General features: G+C 44.0%; 1 protein-coding gene across 16 annotated transcripts in view; it reads right to left on the bottom strand.

Annotated features, from left to right (window-relative positions):
• Window positions 1–9731: 9731 nt before the first annotated feature.
• Cdkl3 (cyclin dependent kinase like 3) overlaps window positions 9732–27399 on the bottom strand; it is an 85020-nt gene continuing 67352 nt past the window's right edge. For 9 of the 16 annotated variants that reach the window (XR_002379200.1, XM_021178019.2, XM_021178017.2 and 6 more), the window contains 2 exons: window positions 15111–15230; window positions 9732–9931 (listed from right to left, as the gene is read on the bottom strand). Coding sequence is in view for 11 of the 16 variants with exons in the window: in XM_021178019.2 (XP_021033678.1) it covers window positions 15113–15230 (118 nt within the window). In the remaining 5 variants the exon portion in view is untranslated. Of the gene's footprint in view, window positions 9932–12761; window positions 12778–14577; window positions 14810–15110; window positions 15231–27399 lie in introns of those variants that run through there. The other 7 variants (XR_002379202.1, XM_021178021.1, XM_021178015.2 and 4 more) reach the window with 6 other exon arrangements.

Below are 27399 nucleotides of genomic sequence, written 5' to 3'. Positions count from 1 at the left end.
GGTGCTGGTAGAAGCAGCTACCGTGTGTTCTGTAAAGGAAGCTGATATTCTTAAGGATCGGCCTTCGACCTGGTTATAAATCTCTTCGGAGGCTTGCGAAACGTGTTCCCATTGCACTGTCTGCATTCACAGAGATACTTGGCTCTACAGAGCATCAACTGTTGACCAGATCCCATGCTTAGGGGACAGAGGGGTCATGCAGACAGAAAGGGGCTGCTGCCCTGGTGGAGCTTGAATGTTCCTGGCTGGAAATGAATGGAATGGATGGAAGTCATACACTGTTCCCCTCCAGAGTCTGAGAGAGAAGTCAAAGGATGGTTATCCATGAAGGTCAAGGCAAGAGCTGACCTAGCTATTCTGTGGGGAACAGTCAAGCCTGTCACACACCGGGGAAGACACAGCTCAGAGCATCAAAAGACACCCTGACCACAAGCTACAAGAGGACCTCAGTGGCCCCATCCACAAATGGCAGGGATGAAAATCCTCCTTTATCAAGGACAACCTGCTTGGCCAGGGGAACTGGCTTGACCAATTCTGCTTTCCCTAGTGGGTACCTCCCACTAGTGTTCCCGAAGAAAGTACCTGAGATCTACTCTTCTAGACGCCTCCATACATACTTGTTCTGCCAGTCCTTTCAGCTCAAATTCTGACTCTGGTTTGCAGTGAATAGCCCCCCAAAACAAACAGGAGTAAGAGTTAAGGCTGCGTGAGATGAATAAATAAAGACTGTTTGGTGCCCATCGTTATAAAGCCATGTTCACTGTGCTGCCTTGTCTTATTCTTCTCCACTGCCCTGTACTCAGCAAGAACTGGTCCTGTCTTGAAAGGCAGGAAGTAGGCGGGCGCACACACAAAAGGGGAGGGGCCTCTTCAAGATAGTGGTCAGGACTGAGAACTTCATACTGCCAAGGTCTCAGCCAGAGTCATACAGCTACTAAACCACAGAAAGGACCAATACTCATCCCTTTGCCTGCCTTTTTTCACCTGCAAAGACAATGATGATGCTAGTCTGGCAGATTGAAAAGTACTAAACGCCCACTATCTATGCCAAGGTTATATAATGAAGGCTCTTCTAAAGTACTCTAGCTAGGCACTCCTTGCTGGTAGCGTTAATGTGTTATTTATTTTCTCCTGATGCAGGTTACTTGGCTCACCACCCTCACAAAATGGAGGAAAGATATAATTATATGTACTTAAACATCCTGCCAAATAATTAGATGCTGCAACATAACTTCTTAAGGAATGACTTCTAGGAAGCTCTCATTAGCATTCAGGCAGTGGAGTAAGGCATACCCAATCATAAACAATACAGAACTGTGCTAATCAGAGTGTCTTTACCCTTACTGGAAACCAAGAATGCTCTCATACTCTGTAGAACTTCCAATATAATAAAAGGATCTGAAAGTTGGGCCTTAACTAATTTGACCCAGCTTACTCAATTTGACAGCTGATGAATACTGGGAACAAAAATTTTAAAATGGCTGGGAGTGATATCTCATGTTGGTAATGGCAGCACTAAGGTGAGGCAGGAGAATTGCTTCCATCTCAAGAGCAGCCTGGACCACAGAATGAGTCTAAGACAAAAGGAGTTAAGTTTAAAACCCTGTCTTGAAAGTCAAAAGATAACTTAAAGAGAAAAAGAGTTATCCTTTTAACTTCTGGACAAACCCGAAAGGATCCTTAAGACAACTTTAAGGACCATTGCTTAGATGACAAATCTGGGTACAGTGAGTCTGTGTTGCCCAGGATGTTTAAACATAGCTATAAATAAAAACCATCTGACGATGGGGCGGGGTAGGAGGAGGGTAACCTGGAGCAAATAGCTTTATAATAGGCACTCTTAGCCAAGATATTAAATTGACATTAAACATGGAGAAGGAGTGAGCTGTACTTCGCCAGCATTCTAACTAAAATTAGTTTTGCTGTTGTTGATCCTTCTGGTTCTCTGACTTAAGCCAACTGTCACAGGAAGCAGAGGAATGTGAGAAACAGCTCTGGGGTCGATGGGCCTGGGTTTGAATCCCTGTTTTGCAGATGCCATCCTTCCTCCCCCTTTCTCCCTTTTCCTTCCTTCCTTCCTTTCTCTTTCTCTTTCTTTCAGCAGGATCTCACTGTGTAGATCAGGCTGGCCCAGAACTCACAGAGCTGTGGCTGCCTCTGCTTCTGAGGACTGGGATTAGAGGCATAGCTAACACACCCTGTGTCATATATATAAATATGTCATATATAAAAATATATTATGTAATAATATATAAAACAGATTAGAATATATTATAATTAAACAAACATTAACTAGATAGTATATGAAGATATTATTAAAACATTGTTAATAATATATAAATATATATGTATTTTGGTGTTTCAAGACAGTTTCTCTGTGTAGCCCTGGCTGTTCTAGAATTAGCTCTGAAGACCAGGTGTCCTGGAACTCCCAGAGGTCCACCTGCTTCTGTCTCCAGAGTACTGGGATCAAAGCTATGTACCACGACCACCCAGCTCCTGTAGATTTTCTAAGTCTGAGTTTTTTAATCTATAAAGTAGGGTAATTAGACAAGTAAGTTTATTCTGAGGGTTAAATGAGATTATAAATTCACAGCATTGAGCAGCACAGAATGAATAGCCAATCAATGTTATGTATCATTTTTATTGTAAATCCGATTTTAAATATGCCCACTGCCCAGTAAAGTCCCTCAGGTATAATCAAATCATAGAAGGAAATGAAGATGGAAGAGGAAATTCAAGCAAGGAAAGAGAGATAGAAATAGAACATAAGAGACTCCCTCTCTTCCCCCGTCATCAGGAGACCTGTTGTGCAGAGACAGTTACTTAGGAATAAATCTAAGAATTAATACATTTTGTCAGGCTCATGTTCCTGTTAGCTCCGAATCCTGTATCTAAAAAGGGCAACACACCTAAAAAGGATATGTACTGTGCACCTACGTCTCCTATGCCTCAGAAACCCCAGCCAGCATCCTAGCTGGGCCTGCTCAGGAAAAAAGGCCTGCGGTGCTCTGGCCCCCTGCGCCTGCTTGCCTGCCCACCAGCTTTTGGCACTCCACATGCCCAAGGCTCCCAGCGATGTCTAGCTCTCCTTTTCTGTACTTTTCAGGGGCAGGGTGGGGAAGCTCATGTGCCTTTTCCTTAGGCTTAGAACTTCATGGATAGGGCCACAGTTTTGTGGCCAGGAACTTTGTCACAGATACACTATCGACTGACCTTCCTCCCAGCTCCTGTCATTTGACTAAAGAGAGGAAGGATCACGTCCCCGCCTGATGTCCATGACGTCGAGGCTGTTCTCAGTTACAGAGGGAAATGGCACAGGAAAAGAAAGGCAAAGTTCACCATTCAGAAGGCAGGACTGCCACCAGCCCTGCAGTTCCCAGGACTACTGTCCTACGCCTATTTATTGACACAGGTGACTATTTATAGGACAAAAAAAAAAAAACATTATAAAACAATATGTGTATGTGGGTGTGGTAGAACACACCTGTTTACCAAGCACTCAGGAGGCTCAGTGGGACTGAGAGCTTGAGGCCAGCCTGGGCTGCCCAGTGAGACCCTATCTCAACTCGAACAAACAAAACGACAGCCATTTGTATGATAGCTTTATGAAGCATCTTTTATAAATACATGCTCCCAAGAGACACCAGCAAGCTACAGAAGAGGGAGTAAGAGTTGAGTGACATCTTATTTTTAAGTCTCTACTGATTTGATTCTTCTGTAATGAATATATATTGTCCTTGAAAGAAAAGACCCAGGGGCTGGAGAGATGGCTCAGCGGTTAAGAGCACTGACTGCTCTTCCAAAGGTCCTGAGTTCAATTCCCAGCAACCACATGGTGGCTCACAACCATCTGTAATGAGATCTGATGCCCTTTTCTGGAGTGTCTGAAGACAGCTACAGTGTTCTTACATATAATAAATAAATAAATAAATAAAATCTTTAAAAAAAAAGAAAAAGAAAAAGAAAAGATCCAGGAGATCTGAGTAAACACAGCATCTCTTAGGAGAGCTATAGGTTCAAAGAACTCATAGCTAGGGGCCAGAGAGAAGGCACAGGAAGTTAATTTACTTGCCATCAAGCCTGATAACCTGAATTTGATCCTGGTGTCCAATGACAAAAGGAGAGAACTGATTTCCTGAAGGTTGTCCTCTGAGCAGGTGTGATGACACGTAGACAAAAAGTAAAATGTAAAGAAGAAACCAGACCCCATAGCCCGAAGACCAGCTAACTATTTCCACTGTGCCTGAGGATGTAGACACTTACAGCCCACACTTCCTTGTAGAAAGGAGGCCCAGCTTTCTTGTGGCCTTCTCATTTGCCTCCTCACCAGGCATCCGAAATTCCAACGTGCTGCTGAGCAGGGTGCTGAACACCTTTAATCTCAGCACCCACTCAGGAGGCAGAGGCAGGCATACCTCTGATATCAAGGCCAGTGTGGGATACAGAGTGAGTTCCAGGACAGCCAGGGCTACACTGAGAAACCCTGTCTCGAAAAACAAAGGCAAACAGATGCCAGCTTGTCTTTTCTCCTGCCTTCTCTCTCACAGCTCTTGGGCTCCCTTGTTCCCCAGCCGCAAGTCGTTCTTGCCCATCATGTTCGCACTCCCAGTCTTTGCTGTAGATACCCCCAACTCCAAGCCTTTGCATTAGATACCCCCTTGTATCTATAATGAGGCCCGTACGTCCACAGTCAGTTTGCACTTCTCTGTTGACTTTGTCTCGCTTCATTATTTTTCTTCTCTCTTGGATCCTTTCCCCCTTCCTCCTTACTGCTTTTGTCCCCTCCACCCTTTCTCTCTACTTTCTTTTGCTTTTTTCTTCCTTTCTGTGGTGCTGGGCATCTACCTCAGTGCCTCTGCCATGCCAGGCAAATGCTCAGTCACTCATAGGTCCATAGAGCTCTCCTGTCTCCCTTCTCAGCAATGTTTATTCTCTAAGTTGACAGGTGAACCAGCCAGCAAGATGGCCCTTTGATTACTTATGTATACTTTTTTATTATTTTACACTGTGTGTGAGAGGGTGAGTGAGAGGAAAATTTGTAGGAGTTGGTTCTCTCATTCCACTTCGTGGGTCTCTGGGGTGGAACTGAGGTCGTCAGGTTCCATGCCCAAGTACCCTGACCCACTGAGTCACCTCTCTGGTCTCTCTGTGTTCACTGTTGCATTCTGATTTTGGAGGATAACAATGAAGTTAAGTCCCAAAACAAAAGAATGACAAGATAATGTGACCAGAAAAGAGTGATGGAGGAGTTGGTGACTACAAGAAGATGGCCAGTTCTTAAAGATGCTAATCACTTGCCTCTTCTTTTAGGGAATAGACAAAAGGCTATGAGCCTCTGTCAATAACTGACTGACCAATAAGAGACAGACTTTGAGGCTGATGTCATGCGGCTCACAGCCACCTAGCTCCTTCAGGATCTGTCACCCTGGGCTTTGTGCTCATGTACATAAAACACATAAAAATACATTATTTATTAAATATATTATTTATTAAATTTATTAAAAACCAAAGATTACCCCCCCACCCCAGTACTCATTTTCCCACTGTGTAGGTTAAGGAAATAATAGATTGTTATTCTCTTCTTGATTACTGAGCCGTATAAATCATTCCAACCCTGCATAGAAAACTTGCATTACAAATACAGGCTTCTAGCATATGTTTACCTGTGAAAGTTAGCTTATATAATATATAGCAAATATATTTATTACTGTTTTGTTTAGTGATTAGCCTGTAACATAAGGATTTCTTTCCCTGTTGGTTTTTAGCTAGATTCTAGATAACACAGTTATATTTGTAGATATGTTGTATTTCTGCTATGACCTTTGTTAATAAATCTACCTTTTCCCTCCTTAGTACAGACAATATTTGTTTTCTAAAATCTGAAATGTATAATCTGAGTGTGAATGGTAATGTATTCTAGATGAGCTCTCAACAAAGTTTTGAGCCTAAATTTGTGCCTTTAGATTTAAAGTGAAATAAATTTCTAAGGAGCTCTGTCCTTTCCTAGCATGGAGAAGCAGCTGTGACTGTTGGCAAGTATGTAATTTCCAATGTATATGGTAGTGGTAAAGGTGAGCTCCCAAACTGTATTCCAAGATCAGAAGTGAGACCTTCTAGGGCGTTATATGCATAGCTAATGCTTTCTCCAAATCTATGTACTCACTGATTAAACTGAAATGCACCATAAAAAAAAAAAAATAGAATTTGGGGCTGGAGAGATGGCTCAGCAGTTAAGAGCACCAACTACTTTTCCAGAAGTTCTGAGTTCAATGCCCAGCACATGGTGGCTCACAACCATCTGTAATGGGATCTGATGCCCTCTTCTAGTGTGTCTGAAGACAGCTATAGTGTACTCATAGATAAAATAAATAAACCTTTAAATATATAGATTTTTATAAGTATATATAATTTAAAATGTTAATATCGCCGGGCATGGTGGCATACGCCTTTAGTTCCAGCACTCAGGAGGCAGAGGCAGGCAGATTTCTGAGTTCGAGGCCAACCTGATCTACAAAGTGAGTTCCAGGACAGCCAGGGCTACACAGAGAAACCCTGTCTCAAAAAACAAAATAAATAAATAAATAAATAAATAAAATAATTAATTAAATAAATAAATAATAAAATGTTAATATCAGTCTTATGTTGCAAATGCCTATGGTTTCATATTTTACAGGTTCTGTTTCTTGATCAAAAGCATCTTTGTTAGTGCTGTTTAATGCTGAATGTATTGCTTTATTTTTCTTCTTTATCTGTAGGCTAAAGAAATCCTGACAAAAGAATCCAACTCACATACATGAAATAAACAAATAAACCTTAAAAAAAACAGACAGACAGAATTTGTTTTTTTAAAAACATTTTTTAAAAGATGTATTTGTTTATTTAATGTATATGAATACACCATTGCTCTCTTCAGACACACCAAAAGAGGACATCAGACCCCATTACAGATGGCTGTGAGCCACCATGTGTTTGATGAGAATTGAACTCAGGACCTCTGGAAGAGCAGTCAGTGCTCTTAACCGTTGAGTCCTCTCTCCAGCCCCAGAACTTGTTTTTTGTTTTGTTTTGTTTTTTTGAGACAGAGTTTCTCTGTGTATCCCTGGCTGTCCTGGAACTCACTCTGTAGAACAGGCTGGCCTTGAACTCAGAAATCCTCCTGCCTCTGCCTCCCAAGTGCTGGGATTAAAGGTGTGCACCACCATGTCCAGCAAAAGCCAGTATTTGGGGTTTTGTTTTTTTTTTTTTCATTGATTTAATTTTTTATTTTTTAAACATACATAAGAAATAAATGTAATAAACCAAATACATGGACAAAAATACAAGAATCATATGATCATCTCAATGGAAGCAAAGAAAAAAAAAAACAAAAAGGAAAGAAAAAGTCTTTGATAAGATTCAACATGGATTCTTAATAAAAGCCCTAGAATAAGTAGGACTGTAGGAAACATATTCCAACCTAATAAAGATTATATATGACAAACTCACGGCCAATATCACCCTAAATGAATAAAACCATTAATAAGCCCCATTAAAATCAGGACAGTATTTGTTAATTGCTGGTGCTAGTCTGTGAGCTAGGTCTTCTAAGTCGCCATGCTTTCCAAATGAGACCATCCATGCCTGAGTACAAGAGAGAGAGAAACTATTTCTTAGGATGAATCGCCAAGAACAAAATACAATGAAATAAACTGTCTTTGCTCAACACTGTTGTCTCCCAGGACAGGGAAGTTCCTCTGACGTGGTCTGCCTTGCCTTTAAATGAAGAAAAACATCACATCACGGACAGCACACCCATGCTCAGGGAACCAGCTCTCCTACAAGGAAAAAGAAAGCTGGGATCATCTCCCGTCTGCTCCCATCAATCTGAATGACTCTACAGTCATTCTTGACTGTCAGTTTTTCTATCTAACAATGTGGAGACCGTATACATTAAATTCTCAGTCCTGAATTCATGGGTAGTGTAGAGATAGCCTCTCAACCCCCAGAAGATGTTCGGTAATGTTTCTTTTCCCTTATCTCTTTTCTTTTTCTCCATGGGGTCTCACATGGCCCACATTGGCCTTGAACTCTCTATGTAGACAAGGAAGGCCTTGGACTCCTGACCTTCCTGTCTCTACCTCCCAGTGTTGGGATTACAGGCATACACTACACGTGGTTAAGTATTTTTGTTGTTAATTATAGTCATTTCCAATTGAGAAATTTTAGATTTATATGCAGCTGAAAAAAATAATTTGGGGAGATCACCACTTCTCAGCACCGACATCTAGCAGTGTTATGATGAGATGCTACAACTCGGATACTGACGCTGACTCAGCCAGCCTTCGTGACTCACGTTTCCATAGTTTCAGATGCACACTTGTGTGTTAGTCTGTATATAGTGTTCTACCAGCTGGCATTTTCTTTTGCATCTATTCTTTTTTTTTTCTCCTTTTTGTAGAAAGGCCCTTGATCTTCACAATTAGGATTTTCTCAAGTTCCTGATTTCTAAGAAGGAATTTGGTTTCTAGACCAGGTCTCGAAACTTCTATAGCTCTCAGTTTCAATAATCAACCCAAACCATTTTGAGACAGTGTCCCACTATGCTGCCCAAATTAGCCTCAGACTTGCTCTGGAGCCCAGGGTGAACTCAAACTCGTGATTGCTCTTTCTCAGCCCTCTGAATCCTGGGGCTACAGGTGTGTGCCACTATGACAGGCACAAGGGATACAGGTGGGTAAAAGGCGATGGGAAGAGACGGGAAAAGGAAGGAAAATGCAAAGGCACTGTACATAGCTTGTCATCTACGGCTTGAATTCAAAGTGGCCCTGCCAGGCTCGTGCTTTAAGTGCGTCTCTCCTGGCTGCGGTGCTGTTTTGACAGGTGGTGGGACCTTTAGGAGGTGGGTCCAGCTGGCAGGGGTAACTTAGAGACAGGCCCTTGAAGATTCCAACCTAGACCCTGGTTCCAGCCCTTCTCTACTCCCTGGTCCACCATTGTGGTGGTTAAATGAGAAATGTTCCCCATAGGCTACTGGATCGGAACACTCCATCTCCAGCTGGTGTCACGGGGGCAGGACAAGCCAGCCTTAGGCCCTCAGGAAGTGGAGCCATGACGCGGCAGGACTTGAATCCCCTGCTCACTTTGGTCTTGCTTTATTGCAGCACTGTGCTGAGCTCCTGTCCTGTTCTCTCGGGGCTGGGAATGGCTCTCTGTGCCACTGCGTGTGTGTTGGGAATACACCACTTACTTTTGTATTCTACAAGGTCTCACAGGTGAGAGGCTGCCTTGAGTCTAAGAAGAAGAAACTTTGGGTTTCTGAGCAGTGGTGGGTGGGACTGTTACACCATGTGGAATATTCAGGTTGAACCAAATGCACTTTGTATTAGGAGATGCCCATAACCCTTTGTGAGGCCAAGGCAGAATATTATGACTTAAGTCTGAGATGTGCCCATGGGCTCCTGAGATTTTTTATTGTTGTTGTTTCCCAAAGTACTGGGATTACAGGCACATACCATTAAGCCGGACTAATCTTAGCTCTTGGTGCTATTCTGGAAGACTTTAGGACCTTTAGCAAGTGGGCCAGGCTAGTATAGCTCCCAGAGGGCAGGCCTTATACAGTAACAGCCTAGGCCTGGTTTCAGCTACTCCTTCCCTGCCACATGCCTTCACTACCGTAAGAGATGTGACTCTGAAGCCACGAGCCCAAATAAATATTTTCTCCTTTGGATTGTTTCTATCAGGTATTTTATTATAGTGGTAAGACACGTAATGACAGCACAGTCCATTGAGCTTAGGTGCCAACAAGGAGGCAGACAATACATCGGGTAAAACAAATAATTTATTAACCCTGCTCTCAAGAGTGAGGACGCTGCTTGGTGACATTTGGGAAGTCTTTCTGCAGAAGTTGATGCGTGAGCTCCATGGTGAAGGATAACCCAGACTTCTTTAGCTGAGAAGAAAAGAACTGTTAAAAATGCCTTCTCTCTTAAGTCACACCTAGTCTTTTCTCATTGGTTGGAGAGAACACAGGAAACCATGTCTACATTTGTTTACAATGTTAAGGTGTCAAATTTCTCCACCCTTGTGTGCAAGTACTGAGGCCAAGACATTCCCAGCCCCTCCCCCTGCCCCCAAGTCCATTTTCCACTATGTTGTCCAAAGTGGACACCAGATCCTGCCTGCTTAGTTTGAGAAAGGCATTTTATCTCTGGTGCCTCGATCACATCAGAGCTTATATTTAAAGCATGAGAGATGAGAAGAGACCGCAGCTACGCCCCTTGGCTCTGTCTCGTGGCTGTACCACCCTCCTCCTCTCGTCTGAATACTTTGGAAGCCAGTCCTTCAACAGTTGGTGGTAGTCAGAGCTGGCCAAACCGTGAATAAAACATCTTAGCCCTCCAAGCCTAACCCTTTTCCTCATGGGCTCATCAGACCCCTCCAGAGGCATAAGTGTTCTGACCTCTCACGTCTGCCCTTCCTGCTTTTGCTGGTTAGCTGCCTTGTGTGTACTCTCAGACACCCTAGGGATTTCTGTGTGGGCTTCAGGTTCCCCATAAGGCTGCTTAGCTCTCAGCTCTGTTCTCACAGAGACCACTCTGTGATGTAGCCATTTCTGGATCTTGAAGACTGAATCCTAGCAGACCTATACTTTGAAAGCCCCTATAAGCCATGTTCACGGCACTTTAAAAAATGATCTCTAAGTTCTGAAGGTTATTTAATTCATAAATTTCAACTGTTCCTCTGCAGCACCATCCTCACAGAGTTAGGCTACTTTGTAAATAAATGGCCTGGCTGGGTATAGTGGTGAACTCCTTTAATCCCAGCACGAGGAAGGTAGATCGCTGGGATTTTGAGGACAGCCTGACTATATTGTGAGTCCCAGGCCAGCCAAAGTTACAACTAATAAATAAACAAATGGCCTAGGCTAGAGAGATGACTCAGGGGCTGAAAGCATATACTGCTCTTCCCAGAACCTGTACAAGACAGCACAAATGGACTGCAAGTCTAGCTCCAGGAGATTCAGACTCTTAAGGGCACCTGCATGGTGCCTGCGCGGGCACACACACACACACACACACACAGACACACACACAGAAACACTTATATGCATTAAATAAAGCTCCATGTGAAGCTCTTAGCATGTAGCTGGTACTCCATCTACATAAGCTGTTATTCACATTATTTTGAGACAGAGTCTCAAAAAAACCCATACACATACACCAAACAGACATCGCATATGCACACACACTCACACACACACACTCACACACACACACTCACACACACACACAGAGAGAGTAGTGTCTTTCTTTTTCTAGTTTTTATTTATTTGTCTGTTTGGGTTTTTCCTTGTTTTAAGGTGGGGTTTCTCTATATAGAACAGGCTTACCTCAAACTTGTAATGGTCCCATCTCAGCCTCTCAGTGCTGGAATGGCAGGTATGTGCCACTGTGCCCCCCCTTCCCAGCGTGTATGTGTGTGCACATACGTGTTTGTCTACATACTTGGAAAGTTGAAAGTTGAGTTCATATTGTAGAACCTGCTACATGGGTCGTTTATTCATTTCATGGATCATGGACTTCCTTGTGTACTTGGTTTCAGTGTGACAATCATAATTCCAGCTACTACCTAGTTTTCTAACATGTTGATATTTATATAATTCATAATGCATTACATTGGCCCTTAAATTGTTTCCTATTTTGATTTCTGTATACAGTGACAAATGTCCTTGCTCATAAGTTTGTGTCTTTGGCACTATCTCTTCAAGACAGATACTTGGGAGTGGAACATCTCTGCCCTGCCGTTGCTTTGCTAATATTAGTTATGCAGAATTGCACCATAATCCTTGGCTCGTAACACATTCTCATGGTTGGCAAGTGGATGGTCCAGATCTTGTTGACTTAGGTAATACCTTTATTAATTTAATAATGTAATTAGTAGCCAATCTTTAACCATAGCCTGTCATCTCCCTCTCCTACTGACCCTAGAGTTTCATTTCCTTGCTTTAATTTTTATGTGGTTTCATTTCCTCTATATTATTTTTAAATTTTTATTTATTTATCTTTATTTTATGTGCATTGGTGTTTTGCCTGCATGTATGTCTGTGCAAGAGTGTCAGAACTTGGAGTACAGACGGCTGTGAGTATATGTGCTGGGATCTGCACCCTGGATGAGCTCTGGGAGAGCAGTCAGTGCCCTTAGCTGACTGCCTCCCCAGCCCCTACACATATTCCTAAAGACTGATTTTGTTTAACCATTGAGAACTTTTCTGTGGTTATCATTAACTGACTAAAGTCCATATCACTGCACACGGCTCCAGGTTATTCCTGGTGACAGATCCAAGGTGATCCAAATCATAAAGGCACCATGGTGTTCCTCCCCTCGTGCTCCCGTGAGTGAATAAACACCATACCCATGGCTTTGCACATCTGTGATATCACCACATCTCCTGCACTTGCATTAGCTCTAGACTCAACCCTCGAGATGCTCTCCTCCAGTGTTCGTGTTTCTCTGATCTGACAGTCAGGTTGTCAGGCCACTCTCAGACAGAGAGAGCAGTTTGCACCTCCTCCAGTAAGAGGATATACACTTTCTCACACTCTTCCTAACAAAAGGATCATGGAAGCCATTTTGATCATCTCACCAACAAAAGGTAACCCTCTCCGGCTCTGTGGCCAGGTACTGATTCCTCTCAAGGCTGGGAACAGATTTGTGGTTCTGAGAATTGTTCCCAGTCTGATAGCGCCAGTGACTTCTGGAACCCATTTCACAGTGGCTCAGCTGCTTTCCCTTGTCCTGAAAGAAGTGATGCTGTCAGGAGGAGGCTTCGAGGGGAGCAGGGTGGGAACTGTGCCCAGCTTACCACAGTGGAAGATTGTCTCCTGGTCCCAGCCCCTGCCAGTGTCAGATCACTCCTAATGAAACAGGCATTCTCTCTCTCTACTCACTCTCCTAGAAAAGCCAGCATAATGCTACCCTTTGTTCTTGAATTGACAAATTTAAACCTCCTGCTTTGCTCTGCAGTAAAAGAACTTTCTATTTTGGGCTCGGTGACATAGCCAAAACCAAGCAAGAGCAGCCGGCTGCAGCATGAGTTAATAGCTTTCTTTAGGGGAGAAAGGATCCACAGGCAAAAGGAGAATCTTCCAAAGCGCGTCTTCTGCATAGCAACACGCAGCCCATTTGTCTATCTTTCTGCTGACAGATGTATTTCAAGACTGAAAACTAAACACTGTTTAACATTCAAAGCAAACTGGGGGATTAACCCTGAAATGACAGCTAGTCACACCCACTCCCCTGACCCTCCAGCCTCTACCACCCTAGTCCTAGGATTTACAGGCGTGAGCCACTTTGTTCAGTTTAGATTTCTTAATCAAATGCAAACATTTGCTGATGGCCCCGGTATTCCTAGCACTCAATAGGCGCTGCCAAGGAAGACATTTCTGTCCTAGGGGATTTCTAGCCACCAAAACTTATGCTAATTTGAGGAGTATATTGAGCACTAGCCAAGAACAGGTTTTCCTCTGCTAGTCTGCTTCCATATGAGAAAGCCTCCATACTAGAGTAGGGGGTATCAGGGAGCCTCGGGCTGGCAGAAGGGGCGTGTTCAGATCTATGAAGTAGGTACCAGTTAGCACAAACCCAGGTCTGGAAGAGATGGGCAGCAAAGAGTGAGTCCTCCCACTTCTCTTATGGGAGTCCAAGGGCATAGAGTACAGATGGTAATGAGATCCACACTATTAGCCACTGTTGGGTTTCAGCAGTTATCGATACATGTCAGTCTCATTCCATTCATACCCAACCCTCCCACAACTCTGTTTTTAAAAAAAATTTAGAGTCCTTTTATCTTTGTGTGCTTTATATATACATATAATATAGGAAATTCAGATTTCAATAATTACTGCACTGAGGCTGAAAAAACAGTGATGCAATAATGTCACCTAGGGTCAGAGGTCGAGCTCCCCTGGTGTTCCTTGTACTTCACTGACTTCTTGCAATAGTTTGGTCTGACTTGGAGCAAAACAATGGCATCTGAACAGGTAGAGTCGTATAGGCCTGTAATTGCAGCACTTTGGAGGTAGAGGCCAGGGGATTAGGAGTTCAAGGCCATCCTCTGCTATATACAACAAGTTCTAGACCAGATTTGTCTCAAACAAATAAATATAAAAAAAACAAAAACAAAAAATTAGGCCCATAGGAGGGCATACCTTGTGGACACTTGCTGCCAAGCAGAGGAACTCAGGATGGCAGGAGAGACCTCTGACCTCCACACCCCAATACCAACCAACTATATAACTGTAGAAACATAATAATGTCACTTCCGCTCACTGATATCTCTCATTGCCAAAGCCAAGCAATGAGCAGGAGGTTGCATGAATTTCTAGTTTTTATTCATAGTTTTACTAACTTTCAGTTTATAGCTTTTTTTAGTTTTTATTTTTTAACAGTCTCTGCCACCCTTGCCTTTACTCGTCTGTATTTATTTGTTGTTGTTGTTTTCCTTTTTGAGACTGTCTTACTCTGTGGCCCAAGGTGGCCTCAAACTCACGAATGACCTTCTTGCCTCCGCCTGAGTCCTGGGATTAGTGGCGTGAGGCACCATGCTTGTTCGTTTCTCCTCCTTCCTGTGCACTTTCTGGTAGTACTGAAGACAATAGGACTTTTACTTTGATAGCTATGTAACAGACTGCTCCAACCTACTGGTATAAAATAACTACCAGTTTATTGTGCACGCTGGAGTCTATGGGCAGGAATTCACATGCAGCACTGTAGGGATGGCTTCTCCTTGTTCCATGTCTATTTGGGGCTTCCTTGGGAAGAGTTAAGCCTGCAATGATGTCACATCTGAGATCTATCAGCACTTGAGGCTTGATGACCCCCAAACAAGGGCTGCCAGTGCCCTGACACGACCACTCTCTATGGCTTAGTTTTCTAACAGCTGAGTGGTTTGGAAAAAGTCAGACTTTGTTTTATTTAATGTGATCTGGGATCAAAGATTTTCAGCTGAGAAGCTGGAGGCTGTATTATTTTTTCTGACCAAATCTCAGAACTCCTAGTGTCAGCGATCTCCCTGTGCTCTAGTGGGTGGAAGTCATGAGCCCTTTCAAGTGGGATGGGTCCGACTCTACCTTTAGAGAAGCAAGATCTCTGCAGAGTGTGGGGGTTGACCCAGTGGGAGGTCAGGATGGCCAGTTGAGGTTGCTTCTCTTGTACCAAACAGGAAAGATGTTGCAAACAGTGGAAACCTGCTGGAGGAGAGTACAGAAAGTTAGGGACATCTCCCAGCTGTGCACGCTGCACTCTGGACAACTGGGGGGCTGACTGAGCTAAACCTTGGTATGAACTGTGTCCATGTCTCCAGAAGGAATGAGGGCTGTGGTGGTTTGAATAGGGATGGCCCCCTCTAGAGAGTGGCACAATTAGGAGGTGTGGTCTTCTTGAAGGAAGTATGTCACCGTGCAGGTGGGCTTTGAGGTCTACTATGCTCAAGCTACACCCAGTGTGGCAAGTCTCTCCTTGCTGCCTGTGGATCAAGATGTAGAACTCTCAGCTCCTCTCCAGCACTGTGTCTGCCTGTGTGCTGCCATGCTTCCCGCCATGATGATAATGGACTGAACCTCTTAAACTTGAAACCAGCCCTACTAAATGTTGTCATTTATAAGAGTTACTGTGGTCATGGGGTCTCTTCACAGCAATAAAAATCTAACTAAGACAAGAGCTTTCCTGACTTCATATCAGACCCCAAAGGACAGCAGTTTCCTAATGACTGCAGCCATTAGATGCATGCAAATACTGAACACAGGCTGTTTTGGAGCACATTAAGTCTTATATACCTTGAGCTAGACCCATAAAGATCTAACCATAAAACTTGAAGCTGTATTACTGAAATACCATTTTAAATGATATGTGCACGCTTGTGCAGATGTGCAGATGTCCAGAGACCAGAAGAGAATATCACATCCATGAGAACTAAAGTTACAGGAGATTTTAGACAGTGGTTCTCAACCTTCCTAATGCTAAGGCCTTTAATACAGTACCTTGTGTTGTGATGATCCCCAGCCATAAAACTATTTTGTTGCTACTTCATAACTGTAATTTTGTTACTGTTATGAATTGTAATATAAATATCTGATATGCAAGATATCAGATATATGACCCCCAAAGGGGTAACGACCACAGGTTGAGAACCACTGCAAATGTAAGCTATCCTATGTAAGTGCTGAGAACTGAACTCAGGTCCTCTACAAGAGCAACAAGTACCTTTAGCTTCTGAGCCATCTCTCCAGCCCTCAGATATTGTTTTTAAATGGCATGCACTTTTAGCTTGTAGGTCTCGCCCTTGTATTGTTGTATTGGTCTGGAATGTTATAGCACTATCTCAGATGCTGAGATACCAGGTCCTAACATCCAAGGACCCCAACCTGACCCATCTACACTCAGGCTTATCTTGACACACACACACACAAAAATGGACATAGAATTTCTAGAAAACCAAGCCAAACAGAATTGAGGATATCCCTTCCTTTCCTTTATAAAATTTTTCTGTTTCTCATTCATTGTTGGTATAGCTTTTATATTTGGGATAAATACAAGAGCAAATACTTAATTCTACTTCTGGGTGTCAGGAAACAAAGTATTTTCCTGGGGTCTGAGAGAGGGCTTTTTGCTTAAGAGAACTAGCCGCTTTGCCATAGGATCTGGGTCAGCACCCATACGGCAGCTCACACTGTCTGTAATTTCAGTTCCAGGGGACGCAACACCATCTTCTGGCCTTTGCATGTGGTGCACAAACATACATGCACACAAAATGCCTATACACATAATTTACATGACTTAAAAATGCATAAATTTCTGAGCATTAAAAAACTTTATTTGGGGCTGGAGTGATGGCTCAGCTCTACCAGAGGTCCTGAGTTCAATTCCCAACACCCACATGGTGGCTCACAACCATCTGTAATGCAATCCAATGCCCTCTTCTGGTATGCATGAAGACAGCTACAGTGTATTCATGTACATAAAAATAAATAAATGAATCTTTTTAAAAACCCTTTTATTTTTTAATTGCTTGACTATGGGAGGGGTGCATTCGCGAATGCAGATCCCTCAGAGTCCAGAGGAAGACAAGGTATCAGACCCTCTGAAGCTGGAGTCACAGGCTGTTGTGGACAGCCCAAAATGAATGCTGGAAATCAAACTCAGGCTCTCTGTAAGAGCTGTACATGCTCCGAAACTCAAAGCCATTGCTGCAGCCCAATTTCTAAGCATTTTATAGGGCAGAATACCCTCATACAACCACACACCTAACCAGGGCAGTCAAGTTCCAAAACACCCCACAGCATACACATTTAAATTCCTCTCAATGAGAATATCAAAGGCTACAGTGACACTCAGAAAGTCACGCTGGCAATAACATCTGGGCAAGAAAAAGAAAAGCCTCAGATAGCATGGTCTGAGCACCTAATTTTTATTTTCTTTTAAATTTTAATGTTTTCTTACTTATTAAACCTCAGATAGAGAGCATTAATCATATTTTTTTCAGTTCATAGCACATTATACCCTAATCAGTCCACCCAGGGTTCTTCTTTTGTTTTGCGTATGTGTTAGTATATATGTATGCATGTATGTAGTAGTTTGTGCACATGCATGCATCAGTGTATGTATGTATTATGTGCATATGCACATATTTGTGTATGCGTACATGCATGTGTGTACATATGTATGTAGTAGTACCTATGCATGCATCTGTGTATGCATGCATGCTTGTGCACATGTATGTAGTGTGAGCACACGATGTATCTGTGTATATATGTATGCACAGGTGTATTTGCCCTATTCCTCTCTCCATTCTTCTCTTATAAGCAATCATTCCAATATAGTTGCTGCCTCTGGCTTATATGTGTTCAGGTGTGTGTTATGTTTGCATGTATTTTCATTTATATGAATAATACTGTATTATATATCTCTTTCTGTCTTCCTGTTACTCACTCCTCAATATGCTTTCTAGGCTTTTCCACATTGCTACCTGCACATTTCATATATCAGCTTCACTGATGAATAGCATACTGTAGAATGTACTCACGACAAATTGTCATCTGTTTCCCTAGTCATGGGTACACTTGTGCAGCCTCCAACTTCTCTCCCCAAACCAGTAGGAGCCAGCTGAGTGACCCCTATCTGACTCACATGGAAATCTCTCTCTTTTTTAATTAAAATTTTTTCTATCTTATCATCATTATCCTGTATATGTGCATGTCAGTGCATGCATGCAGATGTGCATGTGTGTGCATGTGCATTCAGCAGGCATGCCAATAGTGTTTGTGTGTGTGTGTGGGGGGGTGTTTTCAGTTCACACTCTTCTTCTACTTGGTTGAGGCAGGGTCCATACTCAGGAAGCTACAGGTGAAGGCTTCTCCTGAATAGGCCCTTTTGCTCTCAGTCCCCTAGACTGAGGCAAGAGGCTTAGGTACAGCAATGCCTCATATTGTCTTGAAGACAGTGGAGAAACATGCTCCCCCTTACCACTGCTGCACACTCTATGTGCACAGGCAATATGGGGTCATATCCCCTGAGCAGCATCTCCAAGTAGTTTTGCCAGAGTGTGGAGACATGGTCCTGAGCTACCCCATGTTTGTCCCTGGGTGAATGTTTTGTGGCAGAAACAAATAAGGGTGGTTTCCACCCAAGGACACCAGTGGCTTGGCTACAGCCATCTAGGTGCGCTTTTAAAACTGGTCAGGATTGAGATCCAGCAAAAATTCTGACTGTGCAGACACACTTAAGCCCTCTTAAAGTGACTGTCTATGGAGGAGATGAAATACCTAAGTATAAAGAAAACTTTCTAACTTGTATGGCTTTCCAAGACAGAGTTTCACTGTGCAATAGCTCTGTCTGTCCTGGAACTAGCTCTGTAGGCCAGGCTTGCCAGGAACTCAGGGATCCACCTGCCTCTGCCTCCCAAGAGCTGGGATCAAAGGTGTGCGCCACCACCGCCGGGCAAAAGCTGCTTTTGGTATATATTTGTTAGTTTATTTTAGCTTTGTGAGGTAAGAGTTTACTATGTAGCCCATGTATGTAAGCACTATATAAGAGTGATCTGGCCTTCCTGTGGCTGTGGCCTAGCTTTTGTCCCCTCCTGGCCCGGCCCTGAGTTTGGGCAGATCACAGCAGCTTATGACTCCAGCCCCGGCTCACCACCTCCTTCTGGACGACATGGCCCCTGCACTCACACTGAAAAGTCCCACTGCGAGTCTCTCTAAAGCCAGCATGCTGGAGAACTGACTAACACCAGCAAGAACACCTCCCTACGGTTCTCTGAGCGACTCACCATGCACAGATGAGTGGCCAGCCCGCACCAGCCGTTCCCCTCCCCTTGGGTCAAGCTCTTGGATAAGAAAGTTTTGTGCTGTTGCCTTGGCAACAGCCAGAGACTCCTAGCTCCACATACCAGGCTTCTGAAATCTTAATGAGTCAGTTCTGCTTCCTCCTCTAGTTCCTTACCACAGACATAGCCCAGTTTCAGCCTCGAACCAGGAAGGGCCCACAGTATCACCCACTCCCCAGAGTGATTCATTTGGTTGTTTTAACAGCTTGCTTGAAACACAAGCAACCTCCCAAAACTATGTTTAAAGCCCACACTAGAGATCATAATTTTTTAAAAAGATTTATTTATTTATTATATGTATACTGTAGCTGTCTTCAGACACACCAGAAGAGGGCATCAGATCCCATTACAGGTGGTTGTGAGCCACCATGTGGTTGCTGGGATTTGAACTCAGGACCTCTGGAAGAACAGTCAGTGCTCTTAACCTCTGAGCCATCTCTCCAGCTCTGAGATCCTAATTCTTAAGATGTGTCATTCTAGTAACCAATCACTTGATTCCCACATCCTCTGAGAAAGCCCCCAGGGTTGACCGGCGGTCCTACAGTGTATCGGAAGGCAGGCTGAGTAAGGCATAAAAAGCAAGTCAGCAAGCAGCACTCTTCATGGCCTCTGCCTTCAGTCCCTCCCTGAGTTTCCTGAATGATAGACTACATAAACACTACAGCTGTAAGATGAAATAAGCCCTTTCTCCCAATTTGCTTTTGGTCGTGGTGTTTATCGTAGTGATAGAAACACTAATTAAGGCACTGTCTTTAGATTATTTCTATTTTTGCAGGAAGAAAAAGCATGCTGTGGTCTCCTAGCTTCAGTGTGTGAGTGAGCTCAGATGGTTTGGACACTGATCCCAGCCCCAGGTAATCACCATTTTGAAAACATTAGCGTCTATTCTTTGATGTCTTATCTCTTCTTTAATATAACACTTTATAATCCCTGAGACACCATAACATCCAGTGTCACAGGATGTCGGGCTGAGTAGGTGGAAAGCCCTGCAAAGAATGGAAGAAGCCAGACGTGAAAGCTGAGGACACAGACGAAAGGTGCAGAGAAATGCACACACAGCTGGCCACTGCTCAGTCAAGTTAGCTTAGCCCATAGCACACACAGCACACACAGCTGGCCACTGCTCAGTCAAGTTAGCTTAGCCCATAGCACACACAGCACACACAGCTGGCCACTGCTCAGTCAAGTTAGCTTAGCCCATAGCACACACAGCACACACAGCTGGCCACTGCTCAGTCAAGTTAGCTTAGCCCACGCTTGACTGAGGTGGCACAGGGGTGACGAGAATGCCATATGGGAAGATGAGGTGCTATTGGGCAAACGAGTCTCTGGAGAAGTCACCAGGAGTTCTCCTTTATCTCACAGAACTCGTGGGAGATCTAAGGATGACCCACCCTGCCCTCTACCTAAAGAGTGGTCATTGAAAACGTATGTCTTTTTCCAAGCATGTGTAATATATATATATATATATATATATATATATATATATATATACATACATATGCACAATAATTAAGCAAATGTAACATGTATAATCTCAAACATATATAGAGGTCATAATTACTCACAAATTTATGTAATATAGTGAATAGTATAATGGCTCCACTTCCCCAGGCAAGGGAAGGCCCCATTATCTGCCTCCACAATCATCAGCTCAAAGCTATGATTACTTCTAGGTGTCCTCCATGACACTTCCTGTGCTGTTCTGAGGTAAATTGCATGCATTAGAATCTCACTAGTAAATATTTAATATCTGTCTCTAAAAGATAAAATTCCAATCCAATCACTTCTATCATTAAAATTAACACCTCCATAATATCTAGGTGATGTTACAGAAAAAAAAAAAAAACAAAGCCTGGCAAAGGGAGCGCTAGAAAATGTGGGTCACACAGCCCTTATCCCATATGGACAAAACCTGACTACCTCAGATTTCAGAATTTGAAGTTTTCAATTTGAAAAAGTTATATACATTTTTCAGGCCGATCATCCCCAGTCTAAAAATGACAAATGCCCCAATTTTGCACTTTGGGGTGAGAGATGTCCAACTGTGCCGCAATCACCTTAGGCATTTATTTAAATGAAAGGTATGTCAAATTTGTTGCTAAGACCCCAGGGTGGTATTCGAGATTTCAGGAAATCTAATGTGTGTCCCAATCTACACTTGGGGTGGGAAGCCATGGGGACATGCTTGCCATGAAAATATTAGTGTGTGTGTCTCTTCATGAGCACTCCCCTTTATGACATCATGCCCTGTTGGCACACATTACCTCAGAGTGACACACAGCTCAGGAATGGGAGCCAGCACAAAGGGCGAGGAAGTCACATGTGCAATCAGAAAACAGGCAAGAAGCATCCAGCGTCTGGTTTTGTTGGTCTCTGTCTCCTTGCAACTAGGAACTCACTCACTTATCACGTAATAACTGCCATTCGTGAGGATTACAAGACAGACAGTCACACACATCAACAGATGTCGTTACGAGTGACACATGCGTGCACATTCTCCATATTCCTTGCAAGGATAGATGAGTGGGACTTTAAAAACATCACATAAATGTCGGGCGTGGTGGCGCACACCTTTAATCCCAGCACTCAGGAGGCAGAGGCAGGCGGATTTCTGAGTTGGAGGCCAGCCTGCTCTACAGAGTGAGTTCCAGGACAGCCAGGGCTACACAGAGAAACCCTGTCTCGAAAAAAACAAAAAACAAAACAAAACATAAACACAGGTCTGCTCACAGAGCTTTTAAGATCCGGGTGCAAACATTTCCCTAGAAAATACTGTTTTGAGACAGGGCCTCACTGCAATCCAGGGCTCTATAGAACTCATTACATATCTCAGGCTGGCCTTGAACTCTTTTTTTTTTTTTCCTTTTTTTTTTTTTGGATTTTTAATATTTTTATTACATATTTTCCTCAATTACATTTCCAATGCTATCCCAAAAGTCCCCCATAGCGCCCCCCACTTCCCTACCCACCCATTCCCATTCTTTTGGCCCTGGCATTCCCCTATATTGGGGCATATAAAGTTTGCAAGTCCAATGGGCCTCTCTTTCCATTGATGGCCGACTAGGCCATCTTTCGATACATATGCAGCTAGAGACAAGAGCTCCGGGGTTCTGGTTAGTACATCATGTTGTTCCAACAATAGGGTTGCAGATCCCTTTAGCTCCTTGGGTACTTTCTCTAGCTTCTCCATTGGGAGCCCTGTGATACATCCAATAGCTGACTGTGAACATCCACTCCTGTGTTTGCTAGGCCCCGGCCTTGAACTCTTGACAATCCTTCTACCTCAGCCTTCTAAGTGCTGGGCTTACAGGCAGAGGCCCCAGTCCCAGCCCAGATGCCTGTTTTAAGGTTGTACAGTAGAGCAGCTACCTGCTTTTCATGCTTCCTATTCCCGCCCTTCACGCCACAGCTGTCTTCCGGGACATGACTGGTTCTGTCACTTCGTCAATAGGCACCCATTGCCTTCTAAGACTACCTTACTTCCTTAGCACTGCACCCGAAGCTCTCTGTGATCCACTCCTGACGTACAGAAGAGCCCACTGCTCCCTGCCCACTGCATACTCTAGCTACCTGACAAGCAATGCTTTCACAACAGAGCCTGTTTTCCCAACCAAGTGAACCACTGAATTCACTCCTAGAACAAAGAACAGGACAGGCCGGTATTTAAAAGTTACCCTTCACGTCGGACCGGATTGAATCCTGCCTATGTCATTCACCAACTGCATGTCTCTGACACAAACTTCCCCAGCTCTAACCTGGGACTAAGACAGCATCCACCCATGTCCTTGAGTTGCCAGGAGGGTGCAGGTACATGCTTAGCCCAGTGTCCCCACACATAAGCATCCAACCTACAAGAACTCATCACCTGTATTTCAGTCTGTTAAGTCCACCTGCTGGTCAAGCCCCAGGTCAGCTGCTCTGCCATGGAGCCTTCCCAGTACCCCAGTCTCATGGCTCCTCCATACCCCTTTCTCAGCCTACTTCCTGCCTCAAGCTATAATTGTTTATAGACACTACCTTCCTGAACTCCTGCCCTTTGTTACATGCTATAAGAATAAAAGTTGAGGAAACTTTGATCCTTAACTAAGGATATCTAATTAGCAAAAAGACACGATTCACCAGTTTGCTGAGTGAGGCAATGCTCATTGTCGCCTTTGTGGGTGATGCTTAGCTGTCCTGAGACTCTCTTTATGACACAGTTTCATTCTGAGCTAGATTCAAAAGGGGGCCATTTCTCCTTCTATTAGGCAGATGTTACCCCCCACCCCACCGCCCACCAAGCAACAACAGTGAGTTATAATTGACCGCAGAAAGGCTGCATGGGCTGTCAAGGGAAGAGCGACATCAGTGACGTCAAGTTCAAAGGAGGCCATCGACCATGACTTCCTCATCCCAGAAGCTTCACCAAAATAAATGCACCAAGTGTTAGACTTCCTACACAGCAGGCAGAGGGTAAAACGACTTACAGCCTCCCTTGCCTGTTGTACTCGTGACACTGAGAACAGGTGGTATCGTCTACACGACCATGCTGTATCTCACAGCCCAACATCCTGTCTGCAGACAAAGGAGTAGTGGCAGAACTACTCCTACATAGATTCTCTATGAGGTAAAGGGCTGCCTTGGGCTTCGGCTACAGCACAGCAGTATTTCTGCTGCTGCAGGAGTCATGCACCTTATGCTACATGATCTCCTGTCACCGCCTGCTGCTCAGTGTCATCAAGACTGCGAGCTCCTGCCTCACCCAACCACCAGGAGCTGACACCCACAACGCCTACCGCAGGAGGAAACAACGCACCTGGGCAGCATATTTTGACCAGCATATTTTGACCGTGTGAACTGGGTACATGTCATTAAAGTGACTTCTCGTAAAGTTACGGCCCTGGGCTGGCAGTAAAGACGTGGCTGTGTGCTGGGCACTGTGGCCTTGTGAGAGGGTCCGCCTAGTTGCCTCATCCTCCAGATTTATAGCTTTGCCAGGAACCATGGGAGAGGAAGCCTTAGCTAATTATGGCCAGTTCTGTTTCTGAGCATAGTGCATTTCTAAAACATAAAAGTCAAACAATAAGCTCTTATCAGGACAGGTCATTCTCAGAAGGCTGAAGTCACTGGGGAGCCTCACCACATCACATTCTAACTACACTATCAAGCAGTAGCTTGCCTTCCTCCTGTCTTCCTTTTCTCTCTCCCTCCCTCCCTTCCCTCTCTTTTCCCTCCTTCCCCACCTGTATCCCTCTCTCCTTTCTTTCTCTCTGCTCCTCCTCCCTTCCCCCTTCTGCCCCGCCTCCCTTCCCCACTCTGCCCCTCCTCCCTTCCCCCCTCTGCCCCTCCTCCCTTCCCCCCTCTGCCCCGCCTCCCTTCCCCCCTCTGCTCCTGTTGTCTAGTTTGGCCTAGAACTAAGGAGCAAAGGATGAGCTTGATTCTCCTGCCAGAGCCAGGGTTACAGGTGACTGGCACCGTGCATGTGTACAGTACCAAGAAGCAAACCCAGGGCGTCCTGCATGCTGCCAAGCGCTCTGCAAACCAAGCCACCTGCAGCCTCAAACATGTACTTTCCATGAGTTTAGACTGCTTTCATTTTTCCATACTAGCAATGGAACACATAAGGACTAGCATGTGAGCAAGAGTTCTGCCACTACTCCTGGTCCTTGCTCTCAGGGCTTGCAAGGAGTGGGTCTCTGTGAATACCATGCCATATCTGTGGGTGCTGTACCTGTACTGGCCTTGCCACCCTCTCCTCCCCTTCTATTTGTTTCTGTTTTTATCAAACAAGAGGGAACAAACCAACTGCCACAAAACATTGTAGTGCTTACAGTACGATCAAATTAGCAAGATTTGATAGTGGGGCTGCAGAGAAAACCCCACCGAAGCAGCCCAGATGGTGGGTGAGAGCCTGAACAGAGAGGAGCTGGGGAAGTCTCCTCGCAGCTAGTATCAAATGTAAGTGGGTGAGAGATGAAGCTGCCTGTCCTGTTAAAAAACAAAAACAAAAAAACAAAACAAAAAAAAACAAAAACTGCAAAGCGCTCACGGGCTGCAACTCACTTTCAGGATGTTATCTCATTTGGTCAGGGCATCCGTCTTTTACCTCACCCCACCCTGTTCCTAGTTTCAAGGAAGAACAAGATGGCAAGTCTGTGCAAATCAGTATTTGCTTACCATGAATTATCAGTAAACAAGTACTATTCATCTTATTTGATACAGTAAATCCTGAGAAGCTGCACAGACATTTAATGGGATGGGAACAAGAAAAATATTAAAGGGACACGTATTCAAGGGCCCCAGACGGAAAGACAAACCACAGTGTCTGATATGCATTACATCAGTATATACAAACCAGGCATCTGTGGAAATGGCTGTTGGCTTCCACAGGCCGTGTGAAGTCTAGAATCACAACCTACTCCCATTGGGTGAACAAGCTACCTTGTTGTGCTCATCCTGACATCTTCAGCCCCAGCGTATTCAACAGAATTTCATCCAGTACCTTAGCAGGAGAGCCCATCACCAACTTAAGATGAAAAGGCACTTGATTCAAATGGAATGTTAAACATACAAGAAACTTAGAAACCTTAATGTTGACTAGAGTTTTTGATGTTTTAAACAATTTGTAGCTGTGATAAGCAATAACATATTTTTAAAAGATGCACTTAACTTTTGGAGATAGGTTTTGAAATATTTGGGGAAGAATTATATGATACCAGGGTGTGCCTCAAAATAATACAGTAGAGTAGGAAATGCCTGGGAGATCAGAGGGGACAAAAATTGATCATGTGTTGAAAACTGTTAAAGCCACATAGTACTTCCCTGTGAGTTATTAATCAGGAGATCCTCCTAGATTCCTAAAATAATACAGAACTTTGCTACAGCTGTTGAGTGATCACCAGAACCAGGTGGTAAGAGTCTACTGATGAAGACAGCACATGCTTTGGTCACAGAACTTAAGAGAAATCAAATTGAAATGGGACAGGAGCGTCCTCCATGCTGGCTCACAGTACCATGAATATGCTCTGCTGGGGTGAACTGCCTCCAGTGGTCTTCCTAAGTTACAGGTCCTTCGTGTAAATTTACCAGGCAGCCAGCTAGGTGAGTTCGCCAGTGCGGTAGTGGCAGGTCTGTTATGGGGCAATCAAGTGCTTTCTGATTGGACTTGAGGCCCACTCCATAGGAGGGAATTCAGACCTAGTGTTGTGAGTCCAGTCAACCACTTGTACCTGGGAAGGTCTCAGGCCCTCGTGGAGAAGTCACTATAATTGTTCTTTCTAAGTGGATATGATGTGCTGTCAATTGCCTTCTAAATAACCATGCTTGGGTCTGCAGAATAACGCTCCTGTTAACTTTGGTCAGAGAAGGTTTGTTTTTTTTTTTATTTGTTTTTGTTTTTTCAGTAGTCAGCAATGTCTGCAGAGGCTCATAACTGGTCAAAAGAACTGAGAATAAGTAAATATTGAGTGGTCAGCCATCAGTGGGACATCTATATGACCTGTTTCTAGGCTAAGGCAACACTGTAGAAGGAGGAGTAAAAAAGAAGAAACAAGGGAGCCTGGTGGTGGTAGAGCATGCTTTTAATCCCAATACTCAGGAGGCAGAGGCAGGAGGATCTCTGTGAGTTCAAGGCTAGCCAGGCTGATCTACAAAGTGAGTTCCAGGATGGCCAGTGCTACACAAGGAAACCCCGTCTCAAAAAAAAAAAAAACTTTATTGAATTTTAGTATGTGTGCATGCACACATGAATGTGCCACAGTGCACATGAGGAGCTCAGAAGGCAACTCCGAGTCACTTCTCTCCTCCCATATGGGCCCCAGGGATTACCTAAGGTGGTCAGGGTTGGTGGCAAACGTCGTGCTGCTGCCAGGATGATATTTTAAAAACTGTATGTATATGAATGAGTGTTTTGCTTGCGTGTATGTCTGTGCAGCATGTATGTGTCTTGTGCCCTCAGAGGTCAGAAGAGGGTGTATATGAATGAGTGTTTTGCTTGCGTGTATGTCTGTGCAGCATGTATGTGTCTTGTGCCCTCAGAGGTCAGAAGAGGGTGT

The sequence above is a fragment of the Mus caroli genome, chromosome 11 (genome assembly GCF_900094665.2).
Source record: "Mus caroli chromosome 11, CAROLI_EIJ_v1.1, whole genome shotgun sequence".
In the NCBI taxonomy this organism is placed as follows: Eukaryota; Metazoa; Chordata; class Mammalia; order Rodentia; family Muridae; genus Mus; species Mus caroli.
This window is presented reverse-complemented; position numbering and strand designations above follow the sequence as displayed.